The sequence below is a fragment of the Oncorhynchus mykiss genome, unplaced genomic scaffold, assembly GCF_057628025.1.
Source record: "Oncorhynchus mykiss isolate SJ-2025 unplaced genomic scaffold, ASM5762802v1 scaffold101, whole genome shotgun sequence".
In the NCBI taxonomy this organism is placed as follows: domain Eukaryota; kingdom Metazoa; phylum Chordata; class Actinopteri; order Salmoniformes; family Salmonidae; genus Oncorhynchus; species Oncorhynchus mykiss.
The window spans coordinates 1,382,213-1,395,000 of NW_028322100.1; the positions used below are offsets into that span (position 1 = coordinate 1,382,213).

A 12,788-nucleotide genomic window follows, 5' to 3' on the forward strand; every position below is an offset into this window, starting at 1 on the left:
TCTGAAGGACCCTTTAAAGCTTTCCTTACAGGTAGACTCAGCGGTCCACGGGTAGTTATTTTGTGTGGAGTCATTCTATGATTCACTAGTGTGGTTTGGGTTGAGTACCTCCGAGGGTCGATGTGGGCGGTCATAAAAACAGCCATCCAGGAGTCTTCGACACCGAGCCCGCAGCCTTCCATTCCACTGGTGGAAGAGACAAGTCATTTCACATTTTATACTTTAAAAAACCCTTTCAATGACTGGAGGGAATTCATTGAGTCTTTTTTTTTTTCACTACAAGTGGAATGAATGTCATATACATTTAGTGGCATCTGCAGGTTTAAATAATATCCCCCCTTTTCATGATATTGTTGACTTATGAAATGTGTTATATTTATATATATTTTTTTGTAAACACAATGGTCAATAGTAGTAGAGATAATGGCCTAGCTGTGTAGAGTCGACACATCCCATCACCAAGAGGTTTGGAACAGCAATGAGGAAAGGATCTGATCAACTCAAATCTACATTTATATCATATCATCTAGCAATCAATCATTTTTTGGTGAAATCGTTGTACGACTCTTTTCAAGAGTTAAATAGACATTTGTATTTTCTATTTACATCGGAAACGAGTGTTCAGTCTCGGCTGGGGGGATAAGTGACGGATAAACTCCTCACCACTTCCTATCAGTAGGCGGTGCTACTGTAAATATATTCAGAAGCATTTCAAGGATATTACATACAATTCTTACCCATAAATAATATTCACACGTTAACGTAGCCTACTGATGATGGAACTTAGACAGTAGCCTTTAGGTAAATGTATGAATCATTACTTTTCCATTACTTTTATAAAATCTTGCAGTAAAAACGTTTATTTGAACAGAAGACATACTCTATTATTTTTTATTTTAAGAATAGTTCGGGTGGTTAGATCCATGCCCGCAGACAGTTACGTACTAAATGTGCATTCCAAGACTTGTTTCACAAACTAAACAATTCGCCACGACTTGTTCTCTCCCTGTGTGTCAGAGTCTCTCTCACAGACCAGTGGACAGAATGCGTTTACCCTAAAAACCTCTGTGGCTTACAGTTTCGTGAAGTTAGAGAAGTCCGACTTCAATTTTTGTACTAACGCCTCCCCATCCGTGCGTAATGGTGCGGGACTGCGCCGCAGATGTTTGTGTGCAGGAATGCTTTTATACTTCTGAGGTTGGGGTTAGGGTTGAATTTTATACGAATGAGTATGGTTGTAGGCCAATGACTGCATATATGAAGGTGCAGGCCTACCTCTCTCTTTTTCTAAACAACCACAAGGCATCTAAACAGTTCCAGGCTCCGGCTGTGAGTTAGTTTATCTGTACCTCCCTGAACTCTCCGATTAGCCGGGCAGGCAGCTGTCGTCATCACCAGCACCCCCGGTTTTTCCCCTTTCCTAAATGGATGGGGCTGTCCTGCTTCATGCACAGTTCAACGGAAGCCAAAAGATTGGAACAACTTGTGAATTCACCGGTCAGTTTGGTTTGCGTTTGCGGTAACGTTCAGAAGAATGCTCGACGGCGGTTTCGCTGAAGAAGTTAAAGATTGAGAAGTTGTTTTTTCTTTCTCATAAAGTGTGCGGCGTTCAGGACTGGAGCAGGAGAGGAGGGCGAGAGGGAACAGCGGTTTGCCTACTACAACGTTTACAATAGAAAGGAAACTTCAACTCCCGTGAGGAGTGGACTGAAGTGAAGCGGCAGCTCGTCATTCCACAATGGCTTTCGCTCTGAATTGTATATATTTATTGATGTGCTGTTCTCTCAGCTTGATATTTTTAGATCACAAACATACTGTGAAATCACATGGTAAGTTCTTATGATTGTACACTTTTTTTCCCTCAACTTTTTGGTATTCAACTGTTGATTTTGAGCAGAGGGCTATAAAACGTATGGCATACTGTATCTGAAGTTATATAACCCCCTGGGTTTGATAGAGACTGAGGTCTTATTGAAGAACGTGTCCAGAAATGCCACAAACTAGTTCAATAATTTAGTTGTACCTGAAAGGGTTTAGCCAAACTAAACTAAACCTTTAGTGATGCAACTGGCTTGCTCATAACCCATAGACTAAACTAGAGACATATTATCATGTGTCTCCACTGTTCAGAAGTTCAATATCTTCTTAAATAAAGGTTAAACAAAAAAATTATAAAAAGATAATCTTCCATATTCATGAACCATTTGTTATTATGCCAATTCTCCTTTAACTAGCATGCATTACTCTAATCCACACCAGAGTATAATCATTGTTTCAATTAAAGTATCCTATATTATTTTCTGTGCCTTTCACCAGGTTCCCATAAATTCCCATAAGTTCCCACACATTTCTGTGCATAAGTTCCTACTCTCTGGGAAAGAAATGTGCTATCTAGAACCTAAAACGGTTATTTGGCTGTCCCCATAAGATAACCCTTTGAAAAACCGTTCCACAGAGGATTCTACCTGGAACCCAAAATAGTTCTATATGGAACCCAAAAGAGTTCTATATGGATCCAAAAAGAGTTCTACCTGGAACCCAAAAGAGTTCTATATGGATCCAAAAAGAGTTCTACCTGGAACCCAAAAGAGTTCTATATGGATCCAAAAAGAGTTCTATATGGGATCCAAAAAGATTTCTACCTGGAACCCAAAAGAGTTCTATATGGGATCCAAAAAGAGTTCTACCTGGAACCCAAAAGAGTTCTACCTGGAACCCAAAAGAGTTCTATATGGGATCCAAAAAGAGTTCTACCTGGAACCCAAAAGAGTTCTATATGGGATCCAAAAATAGTTCTACCTGGAACCCAAAAGAGTTCTACCTGGAACCCAAAAGAGTTCTATATGGGATCCAAAAAGAGTTCTACCTGGAACCCAAAAGAGTTCTACCTGGAACCCAAAAGAGTTCTACCTGGAACCCAAAATAGTTCTATATGGATCTGAAAGGGTTATCCTATGGGGACAGCCTAAGAGCCCTTTTGAGACCCTTTTCTTTCTAAGAGTTTATATTATAACTGTCTAGTTGTCTCTGTTTCTCTGATGTTATTCTTGACTATTTGTCTCATCAGAACATCTCTCTGGAAAGTTAAGTGAATATGGTCTTATGGTGCCGTTCAGCACAGACTCCCACGGCCGCTACATCTCCCACGTGGTCTCAGTCTCAGGAGCCTGGGCCTCAGCTGCAACGGGAGAAAGTGAAAGTGAAGGTGCTGATGCAGGTGGTGGTGCTGGTGTTTCCTCATTCCCTGGTCCGGGAAAGAGGCGTGTGGCCCGTAGCGTGCCCGAGACTCCCTCTATCACCTCTGGCACAGGCCAACACCTGTTTTTCAACGTCACTGTGTTTGGGAAAGAGTTGCACCTTCGCCTCAAAGCAAACAGGAGGCTGGTGGCTCCGGGGGCATTTGTGGAATGGCAGGAGGACTTCGAGGAGAAGGCTAAGGAGCGTCTCCGCGGGGGCTGTGTTTTCACTGGAGACATATCCAACATGCCAGAGGCCACTGTTGCCATAAGCAACTGTGATGGACTGGTAAGTCAATAACCAAACCCACCCTCCCTGAATTCCATACAATACAATGGTGCAAATGAGTTAGTGCGCACACACACACCTAGTATTTTATACTGTACTATCAGCCATGTCTCAGATCTGGCTGATAGTACATATCTGGGACCAGGCTGCTGTACACTGTAATCTAACCATATGAGTTGGCAAGACAGCACGAACAGATCTGGGACCAGGCTGCTGTACACTGTAATCTAACCATATGAGTTGGCAAGACAGCACGAACAGATCTGGGACCAGGCTGCTGTACACTGTAATCTAACCATATGAGTTGGCAAGACAGCACGAACAGATCTGGGACCAGGCTGCTGTACACTGTAATCTAACCATATGAGTTGGCAAGACAGCACGAACAGATCTGGGACCAGGCTGCTGTACACTGTAATCTAACCATATGAGTTGGCAAGACAGCACGAACAGATCTGGGACCAGGCTGCTGTACACTGTTTAAATGTAGGTATTCTCCTCACACTGTTCCTAGCCCTGGCAGTCACTATGAATGCAGGTTGAGGCTGAATAAACATCAGCAGTTGGATATCCTAACCCTGGCTGGATTCCAATAGGAATTACACATCACCTTTGCAAGCCAGCATAATGTGACCTGCAGGTAGGATTGGAAAATTCTGCTACATTTCACAGGTTTTTTTCCAGAAATCCTGGTTGGAAGATTCCTGATTGGAAGATTCCTGGAAATCCTTCAACTAGAATTTTTCTTGAAAATCTGGGAATTTTTGGGAAAGTATCAGAATTTTTGCAACCCCTACTTGCAGGCCTCATGAGAACTGTAAAACCATGAGTTTTAGGCCACTGAGTGAGGGTAAAGTTAGGCCTCAAAATAAGGCCTTATAAGATATGTAATACATTATCATAAAACATTTTATTATAATGACAACATTCACCTAGGAAGTCACTTTGTGAAGGCCACAGGACTGAAAATTAAGGAATTCGACAGTCATGTCTCTGTCACTAACAAATACAGTCATGGGTGGTAACTTCGACAATACACTCGAAAAGGCAAAGCACACTGGGAAATTATATTGGAGGCGTGGCTTAGTGGGGGTGTTACTCAAAATGTTCAAGCTGATACAACTCAAATCTGGACCCACGAATAGTGTTCTGTTAAGCTGTCCAGACATTACTTTCTCTGTTGAGGGAATAGTTTTCTGTTAAGTTGTCCAGGCATTACTTTCTCTGTTGAGGGAATAGTTTTCTGTTAAGCTGTCCAGGCATTACTTTCTCTGTTGAGGGAATAGTTTTCTGTTAAGCTGTCCAGACATTACTTTCTCTGTTGAGGGAATAGTTTTCTGTTAAGCTGTCCAGACATTACTTTCTCTGTTGAGGGAATAGTTTTCTGTTAAACTGTCCAGCCATTACTTTCTCTGTTGAGGGAATAGTGTTCTGTTAAGCTGTCCAGGCATTACTTTCTCTGTTGAGGGAATAGTTTTCTGTTAAGATGTCCAGACATTACTTTCTCTGTTGAGGGAATAGTTTTCTGTTAAGCTGTCCAGACATTACTTTCTCTGTTGAGGGAATAGTTTTCTGTTAAGATGTCCAGACATTACTTTCTCTGTTGAGGGAATAGTGTTCTGTTAAGTTGTCCAGACATTACTTTCTCTGTTGAGGGAATAGTTTTCTGTTAAGCTGTCCAGGCATTACTTTCTCTGTTGAGGGAATAGTTTTCTGTTAAGATGTCCAGACATTACTTTCTCTGTTGAGGGAATAGTTTTCTGTTAAGCTGTCCAGACATTACTTTCTCTGTTGAGGGAATAGTGTTCTGTTAAGTTGTCCAGACATTACTTTCTCTGTTGAGGGAATAGTTTTCTGTTAAGCTGTCCAGACATTACTTTCTCTGTTGAGGGAATAGTTTTCTGTTAAGCTGTCCAGCCATTACTTTCCCTTTTTCCAACACTTATGCTAAATGGAACTCATGTTACTGCTCTGTCACTGCTCTGTTACTGCTCTGTTACTGCTCTGTTACTGCTCTGTTACGGCTCTGTTACTGCTCTGTTACTGCTCTGCTCTGTTACTGCTCTGTTACTGCTCTGTTACTGCTCTGTTACTGCTCTGTTACTGCTATGTTACTGCTCTGTTTCTGCTCTGCTCTGTTACTGCTCTGTTACTGTTACTGCTCTGTTACTGTTACTGCTCTGTTACTGCTCTGTTACTGTTACTGCTCTGTTACTGTTACTGCTCTGTTACTGCTCTGTTACTGTTACTGCTCTGTTACTGCTCTGTTACTGCTCTGTTACTGTTCCTGCTCTGTTACTGCTCTGTTACTGCTCTGTTACTGCTCTGTTACTGTTACTGCTCTGTTACTGATCTGCTCTGTTACTGCTCTGTTACTGTTACTGCTCTGTTACTACACTGTCACAAACTTTTTCACCTATAGTAGGAAAAAGCATGAAAATGTTTAAGATCGTCTGCTAAATTACTAAAATGTGTAGGGTGAAGTTGCCCCTAGGCGCTGTTCTTGGGTCAGTTTGACATTTTCCCCAGTTAAGGGCTTTTGTTTGGACGACCGACTAAATTCACATAGAACTGTGAGTTATAGATATGTCATTCTCATTGAAAGCAAGTCTAAGAAGTGTTAGATCTGTTCTATGTACGCTATTTCTATGCTTCCTGCTTATAAGTTTAGTTTTTTTCAAACATTCATTGTTGACCAGCAGGGTCAGATAATAATAATCACAGTGGTTGTAGAGGGTCCAACAGGTCAGCACCTCAGGAGTAAATGTCAGTTGGCTTTTCATAGTCGATCATTCAAAGTTAGAGACAGCAGGTGCGGTAGGGACAGAGAGTCGAAAACAGCAGGTCCGAGACAAGGTAGCACGTCCGGTGAACAGGTCAGGGTTCCATAGCAGCAGTCAGAACAGTTGAAACTGGAGCAGCAGCACGGCCAGGTGGACTGGGGACAGCAAGGAGTCATCAGGCCAGGTAGTCCTGAGGCATGGTCCCAGGGCTCAGGTCCTCTGTGACGGGAGGGAGAGAGATAATTAGAGTGAGCATACTTCATTTCACACAGGACACAGGATAATACAGGACACAACTGTCAAGACCTGGGCAGAACTTTAACAGGGTTAGATACGTTAGGAGAACCAGGTGTTATGACCACCAAACAAGTCATCTGTGATATAAAGTATTGGGTGGTAATGATAGCTGGACCAAGCTGAGGTGACGTTCCATCGCAGTCTGATATAAAGTATTGGGTGGTAATGATAGCTGGACCAAGCTGAGGTGACGTTCCATCGCAGTCTGATATAAAGTATTGGGTGGTAATGATAGCTGGACCAAGCTGAGGTGACGTTCCATCGCAGTCTGATATAAAGTATTGGGTGGTAATGATAGCTGGACCAAGCTGAGGTGACGTTCCATCGCAGTCTGATATAAAGTATTGGGTGGTAATGATAGCTGGACCAAGCTGAGGTGACGTTCCATCGCAGTCTGATATAAAGTATTGGGTGGTAATGATAGCAGGACCAAGCTGAGGTGACGTTCCATCGCAGTCTGATATAAAGTATTGGGTGGTAATGATAGCTGGACCAAGCTGAGGTGACGTCCCATCGCAGTCTGATATAAAGTATTGGGTGGTAATGATAGCTGGACCAAGCTGAGGTGACGTCCCATCGCAGTCTGATATAAAGTATTGGGTGGTAATGATAGCTGGACCAAGCTGAGGTGACGTTCCATCGCAGTCTGATATAAAGTATTGGGTGGTAATGATAGCTGGACCAAGCTGAGGTGACGTTCCATCGCAGTCTGATATAAAGTATTGGGTGGTAATGATAGCTGGACCAAGCTGAGGTGACGTTCCATCGCAGTCTGATATAAAGTATTGGGTGGTAATGATAGCTGGACCAAGCTGAGGTGACGTTCCATCGCAGTCTGATATAAAGTATTGGGTGGTAATGATAGCTGGACCAAGCTGAGGTGACGTTCCATCGCAGTCTGTCACCTTCCTTGCTACTTCTGACATAAACAACATGCAAGGAATAGTGATTTAAGACAGCATTTTCACCCTTGACCTCTAATGACATGCCTATGTGGATATTATTCTGCCACTTGTCAAGTTAACACTGGGAGAAAAAAACACCTGGTTCTCCTAACCTGGCTAACCCTGTTGAACTCTGAGCCACCTGGTTCTCCTAACCTGTCTAACCATGTTGAACTCTGAACCACCTGGTTCTCCTAACCTGTCTAACTCTCTTGAACTCTGAAACACCTGGTTCTCCTAACCTGGCTAACACTGTTGAACTCTGAACCACCTGGTTCTCCTAACTTGTCTAATCCTGTTGAACTCTGAACCACCTGGTTCTCCTAACCTGGCTAACACTGTTGAACTCTGGTTGCTTCTTTGTCTATGTTGTTTTATGTGTATTTGTGCGGTGTGTGTGTGTGTGTGTGTGTGTGTGTGTGTAATATACCCTACATTACCCCATTACATTGCACTTATTTCTGTCAACACCCCCCTCCCCCCCAACAGACAGGGGCAGAAGAATAGAGCACCACTGTTCAGCATAAGAACAATGAGATCATTCATTAAAGAGACATTGTTTTCTCACTCTGAGGTAATTACAGACATGCTTGTGCACACACACACACACCACACCCCACACCCCCCCCCCCCACCCCACCCCACACACACACACACACCACACACACACACCCCCACACACACACAAGTGCAATGTAATAGGGTAATGTAGGGTATATTACACACACACACACACCCCCCCCCCCCCCCACACACACACACACACACACACCCCCTAGTACTGTATACTCTACTGTACTATCAGCCGGGTCCCAGATCTGTTTGTTCATTGTAAATGACAAACCAACCATATGAGGACAATGCTATTCTGTTCTGTGTACTCTTGAGTGAGGGAATCAGTCCCGTAGCCTAAAAGGTCCTGAATGTTGTTCTTTCTTTCTGTAGTTTCTGGTTTAAAATGATGTTGGTGCTCTCAAACAGACTGCATTTCTCCATGGGACTGAAGAAAATAACAAATACTTTTCTGAACAATATTGATCTGGAAAAGTTGCGTTTTGCTTAATAACCAAATTCACAAACATTCTCAGACTTATAAGGGACAGTTTTGATAAATTATGAACATGTTATTGTTATTGGTTATTGTTATTGTTATTGGTTATTGGTTATTTGTTATTGTTATTGGTTATTGTTATTGGTTATTGTTATTGTTATTGGTTATTGGTTATTGTTATTTGTTATTGTTATTGGTTATTGTTATTGGTTATTGTTATTGGTTAATGTTATTGTTATTGGTTATTGTTATTGTTATTGGTTATTGTTATTGTTATTGGTTATTGTTATTGGTTATTGTTATTGGTTATTGTTATTGGTTATTGTTATTGGTTATTGGTTATTGTTATTGGTTATTGTTATTGTTATTGGTTATTGTTATTGTTATTGGTTATTGTTATTGGTTATTGTTATTGGTTATTGTTATTGGTTATTGTTATTGGTTATTGTTATGGTTATTGTTATTGGTTATTGTTATTGGTTATTGTTATTGTTATGGTTATTGTTATTGGTTATTGTTATTGGTTATTGTTATTGGTTATTGTTATTGGTTATTGGTTATTGTTATTGTTATTGGTTATTGTTATTGGTTATTGTTATTGGTTATTGGTTATTGTTATTGGTTATTGTTATTGGTTATTGTTATTGGTTATTGTTATTGGTTATTGGTTATTGTTATTGTTATTGGTTATTGGTATTTGTTATTGTTATTGGTTATTGGTTATTGGTTATTGTTATTGGTTATTGTTATTGGTTATTGTTATTGTTATTGGTTATTGTTATTTGTTATTGTTATTTTTATGGTTATTGTTATTGGTTATTGTTATTGTTATTGTTATTGGTTATTGTTATTGGTTATTGTTATTGTTATTGGTTATTGTTATTGGTTATTGTTATTGGTTATTGGTTATTGTTATTGTTATTGGTTATTGTTATTGGTTATTGTTATTGGTTATTGGTATTTGTTATTGTTATTGGTTATTGGTTATTGGTTATTGTTATTGGTTATTGTTATTGGTTATTGTTATTGTTATTGGTTATTGTTATTGTTATTGTTATTGGTATTGTTATTGGTTATTGTTATTGTTATTGGTTATTGGTTATGGTTATTGGTTATTGTTATTGTTATTGGTTATTGTTATTGGTTATTGTTATTGGTTATTGTTATTTGTTATTGGTTATTGGTTATTGGTTATTGTTATTGTTATTGTTATTGGTCATGGTTATTGTTATTGGTTATTGTTATTGGTTATTGGTTATTGTTATTGGTTATTGTTATTGTTATTGGTTATTGTTATTGGTTATTGTTATTGGTTATTGTTATTGTTATTGGTTATGGTTATTGTTATTGTTATTGTTATTGTTATTGTTATTGGTTATGGTTATTGTTATTGTTATTGTTATTGTTATTGGTTATTGCGATTTGATTGAGATTTGATGTTTCAAACATATTGGTCACTGAGTGGACAAAACATTAGGAACGCCTGCTCTTTCCATGACATAGACTTTGACCAGGTGAATCCAGGTGAAAGCTAAGCTTATTGATGTCACTTGTTAAATTGGGACAGCAGGTAGCCTAGTGGTTAGAGCGTTTGGCCAAAAGGTTGCTAGATCGATTACCAGAGCTGACAAAAATCTGTCGTTCTGCCCCTGAACAAGGCAGTTAACCCACTGTTCCTAGACCAGTTAACCCACTGTTCCTAGACCAGTTAACCCACTGTTCCTACACCAGTTAACCCACTGTTCCTAGACCAGTTAACCCACTGTTCCTAGACCAGTTAACCCACTGTTCCTAGACCAGTTAACCCACTGTTCCTAGACCAGTTAACCCACTGTTCCTAGACCAGTTAACCCACTGTTCCTAGGCTGTGGTTCTGCCCCTGAACAAGGCAGTTAACCCACTGTTCCTAGACCAGTTAACCCACTGTTCCTAGACCAGTTAACCCACTGTTCCTAGACCAGTTAACCCACTGTTCCTAGACCAGTTAACCCACTGTTCCTAGACCAGTTAACCCACTGTTCCTAGGCTGTCGTCCTGCCCCTGAACAAGGCAGTTAACCCACTGTTCCTAGACCAGTTAACCCACTGTTCCTAGACCAGTTAACCCACTGTTCCTAGACCAATTAACCCACTGTTCCTAGACCAGTTAACCCACTGTTCCTAGGCTGTCGTTCTGCCCCTGAACAGGCAGTTAACCCACTGTTCCTAGGCTGTCGTTCTGCCCCTGAACAAGGTAGTTAACCCACTGTTCCTAGGCTGTCGTTCTGCCCCTGAACAAGGCAGTTAACCCACTGTTCCTAGGCTGTCGTTCTGCCCCTGAACAAGGTAGTTAACCCACTGTTCCTAGGCTGTCATTCTGCCCCTGAACAAGGCAGTTAACCCACTGTTCCTAGGCTGTCGTTCTGCCCCTGAACAAGGCAGTTAACCCACTGTTCCTAGACCAGTTAACCCACTGTTCCTAGGCTGTCATTGTAAATAAGAATTTGTTCTTAACCCACTTACATAGTAAAATAAAACATCCACTTCAATCAGTGTAGATGAAGGGTAGGAAACAGGTTAAATCAGTGTAGATGAAGGGTAGGAAACAGGTTAAATCAGTGTAGATGAAGGGTAGGAAACAGGTTAAATCAGTGTAGATGAAGGGTAGGAAACAGGTTAAATCAGTGTAGATGAAGGGTAGGAAACAGGTTAAATCAGTGTAGATGAAGGGTAGGAAACAGGTTAAATCAGTGTAGATGAAGGGTAGGAAACAGGTTAAATCAGTGTAGATGAAGGGTAGGAAACAGGTCAAATCAGTGTAGATGAAGGGTAGGAAACAGGTTAAATCAGTGTAGATGAAGGGTAGGAAACAGGTCAAATAAAGATGTTTAAGTGTGTGTGCCATTCAGAGGGTGAATGGGCAAGACCAAATATTTAAGTGCCTTTGAACAGGGTATGGTGCTAGGTGCCAGGCGCACCGGTTTGAATGTGTCAAGAACTGCAACGCTGCTGGGTTTTTTCACACTCAACAGTTTCCTGTGTGAATCAAGAATGATCCACCGCCCAAAAGACATCCAGCCAACTTGAAATAACTGTGGGAAGCATCGGAGTCGACATGGGCCAGAACTCTTTCGACACCTTGTAGAGTCCATGTCCCGACGAACTGAGGGTGTTCCTAATGTTTTGTACACTCAGTGTTGAGAGAAAGTTAGTTTTGATCACTCAGAGAAATGTTCTGAAAACATGTTGGCTCACTATTTAAAAAGAAGATAGAGAACCAGCTATAGGATGAAAAATACAGGAGTTTTGGCGCAGGAACAGCCGACTAACGCTAGCTAATGATACCTACAGTAACTAATGATACCTACAGTAACTAATGATACCTACAGTAGCTAATGATACCTACAGTAACGAATGATACCTACAGTAGCTAATGATACCTACAGTAGCTAATGATACCTACAGTAACTAATGATACCTACAGTAGCTAATGATACCTACAGTAGCTAATGATACCTACAGTAACAAATGATACCTACAGTAACGAATGATACCTACAGTAGCTAATGATACCTACAGTAGCTAATGATACCTACAGTAGCTAATGATACCTACAGTAACTAATGATACCTACAGTAGCTAATGATACCTACAGTAGCTAATGATACCTACAGTAGCTAATGATACCTACAGTAACGAATGATACCTACAGTAGCTAATGATACCTACAGTAGCTAATGATACTTACAGTAACTAATGATACCTACAGTAACTAATGATACTTACAGTAACTCATGATACCTACAGTAGCTAATGATACCTACAGTAACGAATGATACCTACAGTAACGAATGATACCTACAGTAACAAATGATACCTACAGTAACGAATGATACCTACAGTAGCTAATGATACCTACAGTAGCTAATGATACCTACAGTAGCTAATGATACCTACAGTAACTAATGATACCTACAGTAGCTAATGATACCTACAGTAGCTAATGATACCTACAGTAGCTAATGATACCTACAGTAACGAATGATACCTACAGTAGCTAATGATACCTACAGTAGCTAATGATACTTACAGTAACTAATGATACCTACAGTAACTAATGATACTTACAGTAACTCATGATACCTACAGTAGCTAATGATACCTACAGTAACGAATGATACCTACAGTAACGAATGATACCTACAGTAAC

General features: G+C 40.6%; 1 protein-coding gene across 2 annotated transcripts in view; it reads left to right on the forward strand.

Moving 5' to 3' along the window:
• The first annotated feature begins 752 nt into the window (after positions 1-752).
• The window catches only part of LOC110531531 (A disintegrin and metalloproteinase with thrombospondin motifs 14), a 153,750-nt gene continuing 141,714 nt past the window's right edge, over positions 753-12,788 (forward strand). For both annotated transcript variants that reach the window (XM_090228786.1, XM_090228789.1), the window contains exons 1-2: positions 753-1,829; positions 3,068-3,525. In XM_090228786.1, the coding sequence (XP_090084912.1) occupies positions 1,739-1,829; positions 3,068-3,525 (549 nt within the window). In that variant the 5' untranslated portion in view covers positions 753-1,738. The remainder of the gene's footprint in view (positions 1,830-3,067; positions 3,526-12,788) is intronic.